This window comes from Struthio camelus, chromosome 22, assembly GCF_040807025.1.
Source record: "Struthio camelus isolate bStrCam1 chromosome 22, bStrCam1.hap1, whole genome shotgun sequence".
In the NCBI taxonomy this organism is placed as follows: domain Eukaryota; kingdom Metazoa; phylum Chordata; class Aves; order Struthioniformes; family Struthionidae; genus Struthio; species Struthio camelus.
In genome coordinates this window covers 2,754,002-2,774,675 of record NC_090963.1, presented here as the reverse complement: position 1 = coordinate 2,774,675, position 20,674 = coordinate 2,754,002, and the positions used below count along the sequence as shown (strand labels likewise).

General features: G+C 44.2%; 1 protein-coding gene across 7 annotated transcripts in view; it reads right to left on the bottom strand.

Moving 5' to 3' along the window:
• ALG9 (ALG9 alpha-1,2-mannosyltransferase) overlaps positions 1–20,674 on the bottom strand; it is an 89,941-nt gene that overhangs the window by 55,763 nt on the left and 13,504 nt on the right. For 3 of the 7 annotated variants that reach the window (XM_068916944.1, XM_068916941.1, XM_068916943.1), the window contains exons 11-14: positions 19,031–19,160; positions 18,164–18,311; positions 17,728–17,857; positions 9,645–9,775 (exon numbers count right to left, since the gene is read on the bottom strand). In XM_068916944.1, the coding sequence (XP_068773045.1) occupies positions 9,645–9,775; positions 17,728–17,857; positions 18,164–18,311; positions 19,031–19,160 (539 nt within the window). Of the gene's footprint in view, positions 1–6,922; positions 7,066–7,627; positions 7,723–9,644; positions 9,776–17,727; positions 17,858–18,163; positions 18,312–19,030; positions 19,161–20,674 lie in introns of all 7 variants that reach the window. The other 4 variants (XR_011135929.1, XR_011135928.1, XM_068916939.1 and 1 more) reach the window with 3 other exon arrangements.

Below are 20,674 nucleotides of genomic sequence, written 5' to 3'. Positions count from 1 at the left end.
CTGTTCACTGTAATTCATGCAGCTATCCTGGTAACATAGCCAAGGTTCTGGACTTCCAATTTAAGTCTCTTTCAGAAGAAAGATGAACTGTGTTTTGTTTGCTTTTTGTAAGGCAGCATTGGATATCTTTCAAAGATGCAGTTCAAAAAAACAATGGCAGGAACTGCGACTGTGAACCAATCTCCCAGGAGGCTCTCAGGGTTCTTAGACAACCTCACTGTAGCATGACTGAGAACAGCAAACTCCTGAACTCCTGCAGCTTGGAATTCAAAGATCCTCCAGGAAAAGGCTGGTGATTCTTACTTGTACTGCCACAGCACCACTCAATATCAGCGTCCTTTTATATGAGATGCTACAGAAGCATAGAGCAAAACATTCTTCACTTGAAGAGTTCCCACTCCAGACAGACAAAGTGATGGGGAGGTAGTATTATTCCCATCTGGGAGAGGGGAAAAATGAGACAGAAAGTACGGTCTACCCTCAGAGAGGCCAAAGGAACCTGAACTCCCACAATTCACAAGTCCCATTCTTAATTGTGAGACTCTGCCTTCGTTCAGTATCCAGCATCCTGTAAGCCTGCTTTTTGCCAAGCGCTCAGATATATGCAAAGCCCTTTAGTCTATAAAATGCTGATTGCTTCACTTCCAAAAAACAAAAAGCTCAGTAGTAACATTTAGGCCCCTTACAAATTGGTAAGGGCCCACCAAAGTTCCTAAATAAAAGAACCACTGGAAATGCTAGTTCTTTGCGAATTCCTGAGGCGCTAGAATTGGGAATATGTTCAAATCAGAATCTCTTAGTAGCAAATAACTAGGTGGAAGACGGTAATTTTGGTGTGTTCTGAATAAGGAACATTTTTTGCAGCTGTCATTTCCTTGTGCTTGAAAATCAGAGGCTGACCTCTCTCCAGTCTCTAGAAGTAAAAGCACCCCCTTGGAAAAGAACGCTTGCATTTCCTCCTCCATCTCTTGTGGCTAACAAACACTGTGTCATTGCTGAACTTATTCTGGCATCTCCTCCTCTGCGCCTGACAGCCCACCATTGCCTGAGCCAACAGAAACGTTGGCACAAGCTTACATGTGCACACACACACACAACACAGGCACACACATACATATCTCGATACTGAAGCTTGCTGCTCTCTGAATGGTTTAGTTTCACTTCGTTTCCCTCGAGTGAAGGGGAAAAAAAAAAAAAGCAACTGCGTTCATGCTGCTTGCAATGCTGTTTAAATTAAGTAAAATGAAAAATAAGAGTGAATATCAGCTTAACGCTACACTGTAAGGAAGGGGTGAAAACTAGCACAATTCCCCAGAGTTCTGGGTTCATGCAGAACAAGAGCAACAGCTTGAGTTAAAAATGAAGTAACTGGATGAATTTGCCTTGCACAATTTAGCTCAGGGACAGGGAGGAAGGCAGCAGCTACAGCCGATGGCTGAGGTCCTGACTATAGAGTCTGTCACACTGAAAATGCTTTCAGCCACTCAGTCCAGGCTTACAGCTGACAGTAGTCAGACAACACTGCTGGTTCACGTCCTCCCCTCGACCTGGATGCATCTACATAACGACAGCCTGCCCAGGCCAGCACTCTATGAACGAGTGGCACTCCAGCAGTAGTGGGTCGGACTGCTGGAGCAACAGAACTAAGTGCCTGTGGTGCCATCAGCACTGGTGCCTCTCACAGTCCTGCGGAAACACATACTAGCCTGTCTTCACTTCCTCTTCTTCACACCTTTTGTGAGAAGCACTCCCTACACCTTTTACTTGCTGGTGTTCTAAGAGGTGCTAACTACAGGGCCCAGCATAGCTCACGTGCTCATGTGAGCTCACGTGGTCCGTACGCCTCAGGTTGATAATCTGCAGAATTCAGTTTTGCATTGTAGAACAGAAGGCTATTTCAAGATCTGGCAGTAGCAAAAGAAAGCCAGTTCAAATCCTCCTAAATAAGCTTACTCAGTGCCATCACCCTGAGTTTGCTGACAGCCTGAAACAACAACTTGGAGCAATGGAAGCTCTCCACATGCTCCTAATTTCTCTGGCAACTCAGCCCTTATTAACAGTAGTTTGAATGTCAGTGCTCACTGCTCCATAGTTTTTATCAGCAGCGGAATGGGAGGAGAAAAATACTGTTGGCAGAAAGAAGATCACGAAAGAGAAAAGAGGCAGGAATGACTGATGGAAAAAAAAAAAAAAAGAGAATCGAGGGCGGAAAATGACGAGAAATGCAGAGCAGAAAGATAAGCTGCTCTTCCCACCAGTGGATGTCATACATACTGTGAAGACACAAAGCCCATGACAACTAACAATACAGTGAGTTGGTGGATAAAGGATGCAGTTCATCTACATTCCTTTTCTCTGGGCAGAACTCCCCCCGGAACAAGGAGTACTTGCTCCAAGAACAGAGAGAGGTAAATCTCATTTAACCAGAGGAGATCCCCAAAATGAAGTTCAACCTGCTTTTCAAGGTAACGTGATACTATCGCTTGAACTCTCAGGTCTATAAGGAATCCTTGGTTTCTACTGGGTGTTAGCTAGCCAGGCTTCTGGTGCCATAGCAAAATGAATCCTCATTGACAAGATTTATAAATTACCCAGCCTAAGGACATGGGTTAAAAACAAGACAAGAGAAAATAAAAGATGCATATTAAAAATAACAACATTGATGCACTCAGAAAAAGCCACACACAGCTCAGGTCCAAAACGATGAATACCTGAAAATGATATGGCAAATGGGGGCACCAAGGATATGTGGTCCATAGTTGTAAGCACAGCCTTTATGTTTGTTAAGCAGCAGCTTTCTCACCAAAAAGAGACGTGGTCTGGACGCAAGCACGTTGTTATTCTCTTTCCTGCTCTTAACTACACAGTGGCAAGGTCCTGAAGGCCTTGCTTCCAATGAGATAATCATAACTGCTGGTGCACTTACAGCTCAGAAAGCAATGAGAGCACTTTAATTCAAACAGGGAGTCTTTACCTCCTGTCACCTTGCTCCGTCAGCCTCAGCAACCTCAGACAACAGATGGCACATGGAAGGGGTTGGGATGACAGAAGACAGCGAGTATATATAATTCTATGTTCTATTTGCATGTGCTTCTAAATTTGCACCCCAGAGACTGTGAGTGTGTGTAGCCTTCAGGAGCACAGAGCTCCCATGCAGCATCTTGGTAGCAAGATCAAGGCCACAATGATTCCAAGTTGGGTAGCCAAGGGTCCAGTGCAATGCTGCCAGAACACTGCTACAGCAAGGCTCTTCAAATGGCAGGCTCTGGGCCAGAGCTGGGCAACAGGCAAATTCTGCCCAGTCCTTGCTGTGCCCCAGATGTGGGAGGTCTCCCACACTCCAGAAGGAAGTCCTAATACTTTCCATTTTTCTGGTCTCTGGGACAGCACCCAGGGCAGTTCCCAGTTAGGGGAGAGCTGCACAGCACCCCGCTAGGCCCCGTAGAGCTGCAACCACAGCACTGTTTGGTGCTGAGCATATTTCTATGAACTACTTCAGGAGAAAGCAACCGAACAGCCCTGTTCTATTAACTCCAGTGGATGCTCTTCTAGACCAGGAGCAAGAACTGCTAAGTGAAGGAGTTCAAGTCCTTGCTTCCAAACTCAATGACTTACTTGGAATGGAAGCAGCTAGATTATACACCGGGGCGGGGGGAGAGAACTGTTCTTTCTTGCTAATTGCATCTTGTAGTCTGAACTTCTCACTCCAGTCAGCAGAATTCAGAAAGACGCATGAGGAGGAAGGGGAGAAAGGAAAGGTAGAAGAGGAGGCAGGATGAAGTTGGATCTCTGCCACATGAGCAGGACCTAGTACCTTCTGGCTGCTGGCACACACAGGAAGCCTGTGATCAAAGCTCTCTGAGAACCCATTAACATTTGCACTTCCTCTAGGTGTTAAATTCTGAACCAACTGGGCACCTAACAAGTGATTTAGCTACTTATAAAACAAAAGCAGGGAAACCATTTCATGTAACATGGAGGAAAGCACTGCTAAAGGGAATGAGACAGAGTCTCTTATCAAACCAGGGTGATGATATTCTAGTACAAGGTGACTGAATCATTAATCTTGTATTAAGAATATTTTTTATGATGGAAAACCCAAGGGTGAGAGCACAAGCATTTGGAGCAAGCAGACGGCTCAGCCTAAAGAGCTGGAAAATATGTGCTCCTCAGCAGGGAGCTGTAATATATTTCCCCTTTTCTCTGCCAGATTTGGAGCGCTGAGCCAATATAGAATTAAATGGACCTGGACAAAGCAGCTTCCTGAGGAGCATAATTAGCTGGTGGCTTAGAGTGCTCTCTAATTCAATTAGCAGCACCATTTATCAGAGCCAGCTGAGATTTACATTTGCACTTGCTGACGTCAATGTGAGACTCGCAGTAAGTCCCAGAAGCCTTCAGTTCAGCAGGAGTGAATTGAACAGCTAGGGTCATTTATTTTCAAAGAACAAGAGCTGGAGGGGTTTTTTTTCCTGCTTTCCCCCCCCCCCCCCCCAATGCTCCTTGCTCTACAGCGCTGGAGCTATAGACCTGAAATCTAAGCTGGCTGCTTCCCTCACAGCTCAGTTTGAGGGGATACTTTTTTTTTTTTATTTTTTTTTAAAAGAGGGGAGGAAGGGAGAGAAAAAGAGCTGCCTTTTCATAGCGCTTTTACACTTACTTCATAGGTAGCGGGGGGCACTTCCAAATTATTGTGCGGAAGCAGGTGCGGGATTTAAGAGATGCGTCATTCTGCTGAGCTGGGAGGGGAGGAGGCACACGCTCAGAAACGCAAGCAGCTTGAATTGTTATAGGAAGGTCCTGACGCATCTTCCCTGACTCTACCCACAGACCTGTGCGTCTGACTCTGCAAAGAATTCTGCCCACACATCTACTAGCTCTGAGATCCTTTGACCTAATCAATTTCTAGCACCTAACATGCTGCTACATCTACAACTGTGGGTTACTGCTGCTCTCTTGTAGCTAAGCACCCCAGACTGATCAACTTCTCAACTGTAGGAGAGACGCACTGCTTAGATTTGTTGTCCCAAATTAAAAAATACAAAAATATTTTTGCTGGGATTTCCATACCTTTTCCGTCGTCAGGTCTGCCAATAACTTTCTGGGCTATAGAAGTACTTGTTGCATCCATGAAACAGCCTCAGTGCATCATGATGCCCTGAGAGAAACTTCCAGCTGGGTGAAGAATGGCAGCAATAACTCTCAGTCTCTTCCCTCTGGGGCTCAGATGTGCCCGCTCTAGTTGGGCTCCACAAGCTGGGCTTAAGGCCAGAAGCAAGCAAAGGAAGGGCTGATTGGCAGCAAGAGAGGCTGCCGCAGCCCAAGGCAGAAAGATCCTCCAGGAGTACTTGCTTTGCAAATGAGGTTTTCCGTTCTCAGCAAAAGCACAACAGTTAATGCCCGGGTCTGCAACATGAGACAGACCCTTGAAACTTATCTGATTGCCAGGCAGATCCGTAGTTGTTGCCAGGTGGCTCATCTGTCAGCTGCCAATCTATTGCAAAACTTCTGTCAGCTCCCCCTTTGGGAACTGCGTGTACCCCATTATTTTATGCAAATTACTATTCAATCACACTCAGAGGAGGGGGGGGGGAGCAAACGACGCTGTCTTACTGTAGAGATGGTATGACACATCCAGAGCAAAGAGCTCAACAGATCGGTTATGAGCACTTGCTATGGGAAACCTTTCTACAGACATTGCAGCAAAATTTCAATATTTGGATGCCAAATGATGAAAATGTATTTATTTGCCACTACTGTTATGAAATTGAAGAGCCTCACTCTTTCATTCATCATCAAAGAACTCCTGGAGGTAAACAGGAGCTAACAAACTTTTGGTCCAAATAAAAAACTGCAGCACAGGGATGCTAAGAGACCGCGCCACATTTACAGGAGCACCAAGTTCCAGCTCAGGCCCTTAATCACACATCCACCCTACCTCTACTCCAAGGGCCAAATTAAAATTAAAAAAAAAAAAAAAAGTAAAATACGTGACAAAAAAAATAACGAAGCTGGCAATCCAAAAGGAGCCTTTCTAAAATTTCTCTTGCTCATGCTGATACGGATGGGCTTGCAAAAGGGGCCACGACTTTGTCTGTAGAATCCAAGTTTTAACATGATACTGTTAAATGATACACTGGCTGGAGTACAGGGTGGATCAGACCTCATAGGATTTGCTCTTTCTCCTCTTCATCGCTCCATGAGCTGTCTTAGGAAGCTGTGCCCATAGCTAAGCATTTCCCCTGCTAGGCAAGGTGTGATTATTGACTTACCATTCTTCATCAGGGGGACAGAAAATCTGTCAGACAAGCAGGGTGACAAGACAAGGGAGACACTGCTGGTTCCCTCAGCCCCAGGGATACCCCAAGTTGAGCACATGCCCTTCTTGTCCTTCACCAGCACCATGCACTCTATCTGCCCCACCTGCCAACTGCTGAAAGCCTGCTGAGGGGACAAGAGCACAGCGCTCCAAACTGCGGGAGCTCTGGAGGTACTCACAGCAGGCATGTAAATCAGACACGCTGCTATGGCAACCTGGCCTCTTCCACTGGTGAAGGCACTGCACCTCCCTTCTGCTCCAGCTGTGAGGCGTTGATAATGAACAGCACGGAGAATTTCAGTGCAGCACAAGAACAGGAAGGAGAGAAGGAAAGGAGGCTGTCAAGGCACACCAGCAAGGCCAAAGACCTGACTGCCTGATCTCCTCTCGGGACACGCTCTGCAAACCCTCTTCTACTCTAGTCTCCCACTAATGCAACAGCATCCTTTGTTAAGGAGGACCCTGCAGCCAAAAAGGTCCCCTTCCTCCCTCCGCTACTTTTAGGTAAGTTGTTCCTTTGTTCTAAGCACTCGATTATTGCTTAGCCAGGAAGGACTCTGTTGTCTTCCCCACTGTTCTGCTCTTTCACCTCATCATTATTACCATGGCCACAGTATTCTGGAGTTTCAGGATCTCTCTGCAGCTCCCAGCTCCTCACAACAAGCTGCCGGTCCACGGTGAGATGTTACCTTTGCTGCAAAAAGCTGGACCGTCACTTCCAGTGGTAGCAGCCACACGCTCTCTCCCTTCATAAACCAAATACAAAGAACCAAACTCAGACATCTACATCCCTGTACTGAGTGGGTTACCTGGAGGCTGGCTCCAGGCCTTCAGAGATGCTTAGCCAATAGGAAACGCAGCTCAGGGTTCTAGCTGGACTTTAGACCATCTAAATGCAACACATACTATAATATGTCAAATCAAGATGACTGGACAGATTTGCACTGCCAAGCTTGGGAACAAGTTACTTTCCCAAGGCCAGCAAAAGTACCTTGACAGCATTTTCCCTAGAAGGGCAGAGCAGCCTGCAATGCAACAGCATTTCTGCCTATGCGGTTCAGGAAGCAGAACTCCTGAGCAGCCAGCCCAGTGTTTGTGCTTGCCAAGACAAAGAGGATTGGCAGTAAATAGGGAAATTCCTGAATCCCATCCATTTCCCCAAATGAGAAGGGCAGCGGCAGATGAATTTCACAGAGCAGCTCACAAGGGAAACAGCATTAAAACATCTAAAGCGAAGAGAGCGTGACAAGGACTCAGCTAACCAGATAGGTACTGAGCTATGTCTTTGGCTCAAGCTTTAAACCTTACATTGATGCCATGCAGCCTGGCAGAGCAGAGTGGGGTCATGACTGAGAAGGTATCTCATACACCAGCGCACCTTACAGGAAACATCCCCAGGCAAGCTAGAAACGAACAAAAGAAACCCTGCGTCAAGGCAGAGGATTCCAAACCCTCGTGTCCCTCCTGTGGTAAGGCCTACAGTTGCAGGCACAGCTTTCTACCAGCAAAAGGAGCAGACACACTGCCCTCCTGCTCCCAGACAGATGCTGGCTTGTATTCAGCAGGGCACAGCTTCTAATGGGATAGGAAAGGTGCTCAGAGGAAAGAACAATGGTATATCTCTCAGGAGCTGTAACCTGAAGCTCAGAGGCTAAGGGTGGAGGCTGAAGAGAACATGGTGCAATAATCCAAAAGCCCCACAAAACAGATCAACTCCTTCTCTACCAAACATCAGCTGAGGACAGGAAGAAGAGGGGGGAAAAAAAAAAAAAAAAAAAAAAAAAAATCAGAAAAAGCCATAGAAAACAGCCATGAAGAATCCAGGACGTTCCGGAGAAGCCTGTGACATGTACAGCCCTACCAGAATAGTTTGCTTTGCTTTCACTAGGCAGGCTGTCGTGATAGCCTGCTATTCCTGAAAGCACCCCTAGCAAGTGACATCCCCATGATGGGACCCCAGGTGTCTCAAAAATCTTACTTGGACCTGATCCAGTGCCTCTGATTGACTTCAAAGGACATTAGATCAGGTACAAACAATCATAGTTTGTTCAGCAGAGAATAGCAAGACATACCACCTTTGAAAACACCTGAACGCGTATTTAAAGCAGAAATGCCCCTGAACGTTTGAAGCTATTTGCATGTGCTCTGCACAAGGAGTCCTGTTACACAGTTAAACTGTCTGTTTACACAGTCCTGTTAAACTGTTACACAGATGTTTCTACTGCCTCTTTAATTAGACTCACTGGCCATCTCATTCTCCCTTCCTAAAGTCCTGCTCTAACATAATAACAGCAGGTCTCCGAGCAAAAACAGTTCATGAAAAACCTTGCCTAGGAAACTTATCTGTGTCAGCAAGCTGGGAATAATGAGAGCAACTTCTGGGGAAAGCACATTTCCACTCCTCCTTACTCTCTAACTACTTTCAGCAATCCCCCTCCCTGTGCAACACAGATCTACTACTAGGTCTCACACGGAAAACAGGTGTTGACTTTAGTGTTACTCTTTTCCAGAGACTTTTTCACACAGCTTCTCTGTCCTGGTATGACAGCTAGGTGACCAGAGCTTTAAACAAATAAATAACCATCCCTTCATAGCTGAGAGTTGCTGTCCTTGCAAGGATGTATTAACACCACTCCCATTTCGACAAACCTGATTCCACTGCATGTTAGCCTGGAGGAAGGCAATTTCACTCTAATTTATGCTTCTCAAAAAAATTCTTGTCCAAACACACAAGCAAGCTGTTCAGTGAGCGGGCAGACCTAATGAAACCTGGATTCTGACAGCGGTCTCTTAGGCAGGTTCTCTGACGTCTAATAAAGGAGTGACCTTGCTGGTTTTTCACTCATTGAAACTGTCTCCTCTATCCATCTGCCAGCTTTCATAAAACTTTGTAAGAGCCCACTCTCTTTGAGACTGACTTACATTGGTCTATTGAATTGGTCAAAACAAGATAGGAGATTCAAAAGTCTATTGGGAGGAGACGACAAAGGTCTCATTTCTTTAGAAAGCAAAACAAAAAAAATATATTACTTCAGCAAGAAGTGCACAGGGAGGATTCCTGTTAAATATAATCTTCCCTCCCCACCCTTCTCAGCTAGTTTCATCCTCTCAAGCAGCCTAGGTAACAAACATCGCAAGTACAAGTTTGACATCGGTTGTACTGTAGCCAGGAAGTTGTCTTTACTGGAAAGATCTTTTCAAGCTGGCTTTTGCTAACATATCTCTGCTCCCAGTATACAGCTACTTTTGTAAGCAGACCAACAAACAGAATTAGTTCATAGGCCTGCCAGCCTTTCTCCCTCCCTCTCAAATACGTAAAACATACCTGGACGCATCTAGGAATGGCTTGTAGGCAATGGTGATCCACTCTTCTTTGTTGGAGGAATACTTTGGCTCCCTTGGGGTTTCAGCTGCTGTATCCAAGTCCACCAGATAATGGCATTTGGAAATGTCAATCTGCAGAAAGGAAGAGATTCTTTATTTCCTGTAGGTTTCTCGTTATACGTGTTCATTGACACAGGCTGCTGTTATGCATCTACAAAAAGGGGTTTACATTTCTAGCAACAGGTGAAACGCTTCGTTTAGAAAACTTGGTAAAATATTTTGAATGTGAAAGTGGTCTCTTGAAAATATTTTTCAAGTGAAAGCTTTATGGGGACTGTATATTATCACTACTGCTCTGATCACAGGAGAGGAGCCCTAGGGTCTCTCTCTGAACAAGTACCACTGACAGTTCTTTACCGAGGAACTGTCAGGTCACAGAAGGGAATTTAAGGGAGCAGCATCAATTCTACTTGAGCTTTTCCTTGTGGATGTCTAACTAGTTCTTAAAGACTTCTAAATGCTGACTCCACAACTCCCGAGGCAAAAGGCTTCACTATCCTTATTGTTAGAAAGGCTTCCTGATGTCTAAACTGAATCTTTCTTGTTTCAGTTTATGCCTGTTCCTACTTGTTCTACACCATGCACGAGGAAAACAGATCATCATCTCTGCGATACCTTTTACGCAGTTGAGTTCTGTTATCTGAAGATGGCTCCTGTCTTCTCTTCTCTAGACTAAACAATCACTTTTTACTCAGTCTTTCCTCTACAGTCATGTTTTTCTAACCCTGGGATCATTCTCATGGGTTTCTTCTGAAATGTCTTCAAATAGTCGCATCTATCCTGCATGTGGCACCCAAATTTGCATGCTGCACTTGAACGGTGGCCTTGCTTACGCAGAGCGGCAATGCATGAGTCACATAACAACATAACATGCTCCTCTGCATATAACCCAACATGCAGCTCATCTCTTTTTATAGGCGCATGGCATTGCTCAGTTGTATCCAGCCAGTGATTCATTGCACACTTGAATCCTTTTCTGAAGGACTTGTGCCTAACTGTCAGGTCCCCATCCTATATGCGTGCACCTAATTATTTCTGTCTAACGCACCTGTCCATACAGAATTTCTTCCTGTTGCTTTCAGACCATTTCTACAATTTGTCAAAATCACTCTGAATTCTACTTCAACATACTTGCTCCTACATCGTTTGCAATTTAATAAGCATGTTCCTTTTTCTCTCAATCATTGACGAAAACTCTGAAAAGGATAGACCTTTGCAGCTTCCTCTCGTTTTGAGAGTGATCTATGGATAACTGCTCCTATCACTGCCATAGCACAGCAGCAGTTCAGGGATAACACTCCGAAGAGTGTGCCCAACAGTAAGAAGAGCACCTTAAGTCAAAGCACATCCACAGGAATGTTTCTGCAAACCAGAGGAATACTAAACGTGGATTCCAGGAAATGCATCAACTCAGCACTTGTTTATCATTATCATGAACCGTTTGCAATATATAAACATCCAAAGACCCTGCTGAGTAACACCTCGTATAGGTGCTGTACAATTGCTAAGGAGAACAGAGCCCTGGCCCTAAAGAACACACAGTTAAGTTCAGGCAATAAGGGCTTGACCCACTGCCCAAGAAAGAGAACAAAGTAGATGCTAGATCAGGCTGCAGGGGAGCATACAAACCCATGCCAGTGCCTTGTGCTCTGCTGTTTATTTTCCTCCAAGACATACCACATCTGATATCTTTCCAAAAAAAAAAAAAAAAATTCCCCTCCCTCGCGTAATTTTTCAGGCCTCCTACACAAGTGCATTTACAATCAGTTGTATACGTTTCTAGCACATCTGGCGAAATACATACAGAGACCAACACAGGTTAAGGTTACTGATAACTGATCACACTGTTAACTCTGTCAGCCTCATAGCATTGGTGTTCTCACCTTGTGACAAGTTTAGCTGGGGTTCGCTAGGGCTTAAGCGGAATCATGGAAAACCGAAGTAGCTCTGGCAGAGTAAGCTCCTTGCCTGGCACAAATGCGCTGCACCCTGCTGGGTCTGTGCATGAATAACCTGTACTGCAGCACTGCTGACCCTCACTGTCTCGCTTGCAGCAGATGGACATCACATTGTACCTCTCAGACCACGTGGACTTGATATCAGCACAGTCATGCCTTTATCAGCTGCCTGTGACGCAAGTAACTGCTCTGCCCTGACAGAAATGTTTGGCAACATTCTGCTAAATTATGAAAACGTATTCGAGGAAGCAACATCACAGAAATGAATTGTGTGTGTGACCTCCCAGTTAAATGAGCTGTGGGCAGTGTCCTCGGGAGACTTGCGTTATGCAACCTTCTCCTTCCTACTGAGGAGTGATCTTGGATACAAACAGACCATACTATGCATTTATATGCTGCTGCGCCCTTTCTGGCTAATAGCCCTCTCCTCTCGTCCTCTTTTCCCCACTCCTTGCAGGTTCTTGTAAAGACGTGCACATGAGCTGCCGCGGAAGAAAAACTCTGCCAAGACAAATGTGAACTGTCAGCTACAAAGAAGTTTTGAGCTCCTATCAGGACAAATTTCCTTTTAATAATAACCATAAGTTATGAGATAAGTAACATACAAAGTAGTTCAACGAAAGGATACATTGTGCAGAAACCTCTGCCTAGAGAGAAAGAGGTCTAGAGGAGAGGACAAGTTATTAGGAATAAAGGCTGTCCTCCTGTTGGAGATCTAATCGTCTCTAAGTGACCCAAGAATGTAAGTCCCATTTTCAAAAATGAAGCAAGCAGCCCAGAGCCTAAGGCACGGTCTAAACTGTACCAGAGTAAACGTATCATTACAATACACCAGCAAAATGAACCTCTCACAGATGCAGGATTGCAGCAGTAAGGCTGAGCTTTTGCTGGCATAATGATTTTCAGTCACTGGAGCAAAGTAAGTTCTACCCGTTTCTGCCTCTGTACTTGGGTCTTTTGCTGGTGCTAGGTTTTGTCAGTCAACGGTCACACATCCTCACATCCTGAGCTGGCAGAGTTTTCTGGCCAAAGCTTGCAGTAGTGAGTTGAGAGTCACTAGCAGGCAACAGGATTGATGCTTGCAACTATCTCGTGCTTTGCCGTCACTTCACATCACAGTAATTTCAAAGCCTTATCCCTAGCGTTTCTGGCTGATAAGCGAGAACGCATAGACCTCTTGGATGCTTTTTCTGTTGGTCTGCCATCCCTCCTCGTGACACTCCCGTTTTTCCAACTAGGAAAGGAACTAACGATTCCCACTTCTGCCTCAAATGTGCTATTAAGCCTTCTACATTAGAAAGTAGTTCAGTGCCTTGAAATTTCTGAGAAAAGACACCAGTGAAGTGCAGTACATCCTAATAACTATTGGTTGTGTCCTTCAGTAATCCCGATGTTTTGATTTGGGAGTCATCAGGGAACTACGATATATATATTTAGATATAAAATAATAAGTCACCCAAGTCTTTCCTCTGGTTACATGGAACAAACAGGGCATAATTTCTCACCAACAAATAATTACCAACTCTAACATTAGTCACATGGATGTTTCTCCCAGGTAAAATACAAGGGAGAGAGGAAAGAGATTTAACAAGGGAATTTAGGAAAAATATCAAGTTTTCAACTGCAACAGCTCAGCTGCAGGTTGTAGCTTCCCTGCACCTGGCAGGACAGGGATATCAGAGTGGCGGGATGCTTTGCACCATCTAATCCCAGCCCCGTTAGACCAGCAAGCACTAAGAAAACTGACTGGCAAGCAACCGAAAGCTTCAGCCGTCTCCTTACAAATGCCCTGCTGCCACCAAGGCTGCATTTGAACTCTCAACTGTATGAGCAGGAGGACAGTTACATGCTTCTAACATGCTTCCTTCCCAACCTCAGGCATACACAAGGACACCTACCACTGAGCAATTCACTGCATTTTCAGGAATCAGGAGAAATCATGAGGTGGCTAAATGACCTCTAAGGAGATTTTGTACTAAGCTAAGAACTTCCATCATGCATCTTGCTGTGAACCGGTTGCAATTTTTTGGAAAAAAACAAAACAAAACACCAAAAACAGCAACAAAAACACTGCAACAGAAGTAAACCATTGTGCTCTGTCCGAACACGAGGAAAAACTGCTTTACTGTGAGGGTGACCAAGAACACTGGAATACGTTGCCCAGAGAGGTTGTGGAGTCTCCTTCTGTGGAGATATTCAAAAGCCATCTGGGCACAATCCTGTGCAACGTGCTCTAGGTGACCCTGCATAAGCAGGGGGGTTTGGGACTAGATGATCTCCAGAAGTCCCTTCCAACGTCAACCATTCTCTGATTGTGTGTGTGATTCTGTGCTGAATTATTGTCTGGAGACAAGCTCTGTGGCCCCACTGCCATAATCAGATTCTGTCGACAGCGCGCACACAAAAAACCCTCTCTCTCAGCTGATGATAGTAGCTCTTGGTCCTTGTTCATCCCTCAGTGGCTCTGCACTGCCATTAAGCTTGCACAAGCTTATAAATGCTCAGTTCATGGGGGAGACTCTGGCAGGGTCACATATCATTGACATCTGTAAAAGACAGCCCCCTTCAGACTTGGTACGGTGTCCGGGCAACAGGGCTGGAAGAGAAAGACTATGGACCCTGTCAGGGGAGGACTCACATTCCTGAAGTTACATGCCTGGTGAAAGGAATGCAACCAAGTTTGGGGAGCTTCAAGTTCTGGTCTGATTAGTTTCAATGCCCTCTGCATTGAGGGCCCCTGACCTTCATGAGAGATCTGTCTGCAGCCCTTAGGAAGCCAGCACTCCCACAGTTGTGTCTTGGTGATGACACAACAGCGCAGACATCTCACCCAGTTAGGAAAACATGGAGGTGATATATAATGATCAGGTGTTTCAAAAAAGGAGTAAATTTCCTCAGAGCCACTACAAACGTTTGTCATGTTGAAAACACGGGAAAAAAAGGCAGGGCAGCTAGCGCTAAATTAGTCAAATCAAAAGCTGAGGCACGCTTGCAAAGGCTCCTACCCATACGTTATCTTAAATCCAAGTAGCTGAGATGAGCCAAACATTCTCCTGGATGACTACGTCTTGTATTGACTCACTTCCTCAGCCTCTTCTTTGAGGGTTTCCTTGATTTCAGTTTGCTCTCTTACAAACGTCTATTGCAAACTTCCTTGGACATTCTCGGATTCCCTTTCTGAAGCTACTTTGGGGTTTATTATTACAATTTAGGCTGAAAATAGTTTAATTAAGAAGATACCAGATGGCTCAGCGGCATCACAGCTAAGCAGCAGATGAAATTACACCATGGGAAACTCAGCTAAGGAGAGTGTTGAATCCTCTTTTTGCACTGTGTAAGAAGAACACTCCAGGCCCTGAGAGGGGTTCCGGCTCATTAGCAAAATGACTCTCAAAACAAGTTTGTTTTACAAGTTACATAGGTTCTATCAGAGAAACAAGTTGCTGCCTCAAACAGTAAGACAGATCTCACTTCTTTCATTCTAAATGTTCCCCGCTAAAAGAGCTGGAACCTCCAGTGCAAACGAATTATCTGTCAGGTGATGGACAGATTTCCCTTCTACCAGTCCCAGTAGAGCACAGTGTATTATCGTAGGTTATGCTGAAGCTAAGGATGATATTCACCCTGGTCAGAAGGCCAGCACAGATGCTATACACTTATTTGAGGGTTTACACAAGACTTCAGTGTTGTACAGACGTTGAATTTTTTTTTTTTTTTTTAAATAGACAGAAGATATCAGCCTTAGTGAATGGAGCCACATGGAATTTATAAAGTACAGCCTATCGCCTTCTCCTCTCACCTTTCCTTTTCCTCCTCCTAGTCTTTTTCTTATAAAGGTGGTGCAACTGTTACAGTAATTGGTGGAGGAGAACTAGATTGGATCACATGCTAAATAACAGGAGAGGACACAATATTCTGCAGAGGCAGAAGTCGGAGTCCTGCCTGTTGCTGTACTTCTGCAACTGCACGTCTCTCATGAGCGCCTAGATGGATGCTGGCCAGCTACACAGAGCATGACAAGAGCTTGTCTGGTGTACCACAGATAAAGTTAAAATGTGCTGGACAGAAACAGAGATGTTCCACTGAAAGCACTCAAACACATCTTTCAAAAATGGGCAGCAAGTGATTGCTACAGTTCAAAATAGAGAGGAAGGGAATGGGAAAAAAAGTGAAAATAAAGTGTTTAAAAAAAAAAAACCCTCTGAAGTCAGGAGTTTTTAAACAGTGTTTCTGCTCTTAGGCCTAATCTACTGTTCTTGTTGGACTCCCCTTTTCAAGAGATAATATCCTTTATCTCCTCCTTAGTAGCTTTGGAGAGAAACGCATCTCCCCAGTAGGACAAGTACAAGCAAGCGCTGTTCAACACGATTAAGAAAGGAAGAATTGCAAAACAAGAAGGTCAAATCACTCTTTTCCCCAGTGTCCCATAGCAACAGAAACAGTGAGATTTACTCGGCAATTTTCAAGCAGCACAGGAATAGATATTAACACTTGAGGCCAACAGATCAGTCTCATTTCTCCAGCTATTAACTGGTTTTGAGCTGTCTATGGCTCAGATAATCCTTCTGAAACATTTGTTTTCCCCCCTCTTTAAATGACCAACAGCCTCCTTCTATTTAGATTTATTTGCTACGTATGGTTCCATTTTTCCAGGGCTTGCAGACTTTTTTCCTTTCCTTTTTTTTTTTTTTTTTTTTTGATTCTTGAATCTGGGTATGCTTTAGCAGCTCAGAAGAAAAGGTTTGTTTTAAAACCCCATTTAAAATTTACATCAAGTAGCTAATTTCTAACTGCACTAAATAAACATGTCCCAGGCCCTCTCGCTTGCATCAGAAATAACAAAATTGTAGGGTGACATTAAGAAACAACCATGAAACAAAAGTGTGTTTCGTTCCATTAGTCACAGGCTGCGCACAGACAGCCAGCTGTCTGTGCTAAAAATACGCCACAGTTAAAAGATTTCGTAAATTAAATGCACTGCAGCAGACAGCTTCTCTCAGGTGGGTACACGCCTCCCTTCCATTTCCAATAACTACATAACGAGGCTCAAAATAAGAGAGCTTCAACCCAGCCGATTCATCCTGGCTTTCACTCACATACGCTCCATCTCTGTTACCGTACTGCATTCCATCCGCTTCTGAGAGCTGATCACAACTACTCTGTATATCGTGTAAAAGGTCAAAGTCATGAGCCATATAAACGAGCGCATGTCCACTGTCTTCAGTGAAGCTACATCCACCCATACAAACCAGAAACCTGGTCCGTTACATGTGAGCGCTTCCTATATACTGATGAACATACCAAAGTTATCCTCCAAGGTGCTGAGAGAGGATGAAGAAAGGACTGTGCATTTCTTGGCAGTTCCTCTCATTCACCCCTTAAGACAGAAAAGGAAGGATGACTAAATATCTGATATTTAGTGCACCACTAAAATTTTATCTGCTAAATAATTTTTACAAGCAGTTAGCTGACAATATTTAAAAAATATTCATCTGTGAGAGCTATTTTTGGTTAGGTAACACAAGACAACCAAGTAAAGTAACAAATGAATAATACTGGTATACATTATCTTAAACAGCTTCCCATTGAAATCACTGATGCAATTGTTTCAAGGAAGTTCCAAATTAAACTCCTTCTCCTCTCTTGCAAATATGATGAGTAACTCCATATTTAAAAAGAAAGGAAAGTACAAAAGAAAAATTCAATCCCTGCTCAGTGACAAACATTTTATGTGGGGGATTTCAAACTACTCATTCAGGTCACTCCCCTGTGTGTACAGGAACACATTGTACTCAACCCAAAACTGCATCAACTAGGAATTATTACTTCTTTTGCTTGGCTGGTTTTTTTAACCTCTTTAAATGAAAAATAGGGAGATGAAATGCAAACAGAAACCGGATATACAAATGGGGAAATTTCTAAGTGCTGTAGAAAACTCGTTTTTGTTCTGTAGCTGTACAGTCCCCAGGACACAAAACGGGCAGATCTGATCCTTGATTCTAGGCACTACAATAATATGAACGATATAGTAAGATAAGGAAAAGAAAACAGGAATGCAATCCTTACATATCGCGATGGCTCTTCCCTGTTTTGGTCGTTCATGTCCGTGGGAATGATCCGCGTTGCCATTGGTCCCTTGGCAAATGGTTTCGGTAACTGGCCCCTGAATTCTGACAGGATGAACTGGAGCTGCCAACTATAGAGAACAGTGTTAGAAAGCCGAGCAGGAAACCGCAGGAGCTGGTAGGATTTTGCATGGAGAAGACCAAAAATATAACCAAGGGCATTTCATGCTTGACAGCAGACAGCCCTGTTAGAAGAGCAGTCACACCACAGATTTTCAGTGGCTCCTGGCCAACATAATCTGTTGACACCAGACCTCTGAATCCCGTGTTTTGGATATGCTGGTGTCCACAGAGATATAAGGTCTAGAAGATTACTCCCATAAGTATTTCTTAGGAGAAGTGCCCCCACTTATGGATCTCATCAAATCAAGCCTTACTTATCTGGCAGAAGAAAGCTGCTTGGAAATCTGTACCACTCCTTTCCCACACAGACATTAACTGGCCTCCCCTCTGGCACAGTGTGAATAGTTGGGTCAGTTGCAATCCTGTGAAATTCTGGGTATAAGTCCAGAGGCCCATGGTAGCCTACGGGAGGCAGAAAGTTGTCAGCGAGGCTAAAGAAGTAGACAATATTTGCATGACTTATCTTGAAAGACTACAAATAAATGTCCCATACATATCTTCTAATTGGTAACTTATTGAATAAATGAAATGGTCTATAACAAGAAGTGGCTGGACTCCAAACATTCCTATCCCCACGTTTTAGAGGTGCTGTTACCACAGCACCTTTATTGACGTTCTCCTATCCCAACTGTTAATGGCTACCATCTAGAGAAAAACGTTGCTGCTGCCTAACTTTGCTGAGGAGGGAAGGCTCACTGCATGGCCCTGATTCAAGAAAGCACTTAAGAACCATACTTAATCCATCTCCATGAAGGACATATGCACCTAATTACAAATGTTACATGGAAAAAATGCTTTTTCAAGTAGGAGCATATGTTTGCAAGTTTAAGTATCTGCAGAAACACTGATCTGGATACAGACTTTGTATCAGTATAGTCACACTGGCTGAAGATGAAGGGTAGCAGTGTTTTAACGGATATAATTATAGTAATATGCACATACATCTAGTCAATCCTTAAGTGTGACCATCACAGTTTATTCCTTTCCCCGGTAAAATGACATCCAAACTCCCAAGACTGTCTTACTATGTTGGTACAGTCAAAGCAGCACAACTTCAGCAAGCCCTAAGACTTGTCAAGACCAGCACCCCAAAAAGCACAGGACAAGTCTAAAATACCAACCTCTGAATAAGGCAACAGAGCGCGACAATGACAACAGGCCAAAGAGAAAGACAGTCCCCAGAGCCAACCAGTTGGAGGAGACTGTGTAGTGTTCCAGGCGGTAGCGCTGGAATATGAAGTGGTAACACTTCTGAGGGGAGAGAGAGAGAGAGAGACAAAAAGAAAATATGAAGTTACGCATACTCTGATATGACTGATAAACTGAGAATATGAGAAACTACATCAGATAATTGGTTTGGTCCGTCTCTCCTGCTCTACCTTTGTGCAGGAGGGATTATTCACTTCCTGTCCTAATCTGGTTTCTGTTCCTCTTGACTTGTTTGCATTTTTCTCATAACAACCAGACTCATGCGGTTCAAGGGAGTAGTTTCTCTGATGAGCTTGCTCTGTTAGCATGGCATCAGTTCTAAGCTCTCAGCTGGATACTGAATGCAGGACAAAACTCCATCAAATAGTGTTAAAACACGCAGGACAGAAATACACACTAGAGTTTCCTAAAGCCGTATTTGACAGCGGTTCTAAACTGTTGCCCTCCGATTAATCTTCTGACAGCACACAGCAATTCTCAATTAGAGCAATAAATCTGCTTACATGACAGAGCCTGAACCTGTAAGAACTCAAAGACTGAAACTCAACTGCGGTGTTCCAAGTCTAACATTGCAAGGCATCAGCAGTGATGGGAAATTAAGAGACAGGATAGATCTAGTGAGTGACTGGGGTGGCATGAGAGTGATTTGAGGGATGCTGACAGTGCTGGTGGGGAGGCTAGGAGATGAACAGTGGGGTATAGCAGGACAGAGGGGTAACAGCAGACCAAAGCAGAACAGCGGGAAGGGTTTATAACAGGGACTAGCGACTGCATTCCTGCATGAGGAGAGATGAGTAATTTTGAGCTTTGGCAAGGCTCCTGTTGACTTGGAATGTTTTACTCTACTAAGTGTTTTAATCATCATTTATTAAACATCCAGTTTTTGACTCTTCCAAATGCCAAAAGCAATTTCCTGATGCCTAAACAAGATCTTTTTCCCCTGTCAAATCAGGGAAGGATTCTTATCAGCGTACAACAAAATGCATTTCCTACACACGCATATTCCTGCCCCTTAAAGCTAGCTCAGCAGCAGGCCAAGGGTCCACAGCACTACCGGCAAGTTATCAATCCTTGTGACACCTCTTGGATGTTACATTGTGTTGGCACTGCAACGCCACAACTGCTCTCCATCAGAGATTCCCCCTTGCAGGGTGGGAGAACAAGTCAAAGTCACAACGGAACAGTTAGTGGCAAGAAAATATCCTCAACTATTTATCGTTTCATACAATTCCAGAAAAGTTCCTAACGTTATCACGTTATAAAGCCATGAAATTTGATCTTTTCTGCTGGGCTATTCAGAAGCCTGCATTGAAGTCCAAGATTATTAGATTAGCTCATTAGGTATGCCACTCAGAGAGGAAATCCCAAATAATTTTGTTTTTGCATCCCGGGGCTCACAGTTTTCCAGACACTTCCCATTATCCTGTACAGGAGGACTATGGTTTACCTCATAAAAGCAGCAACATGCCACCCTTCAATATTATAACTGCTGTGCTTCCAGAGTCTTAACACCTGTCCATGAAAAAGTCTGAAAATGAAACTGCTATAGCTAGAGA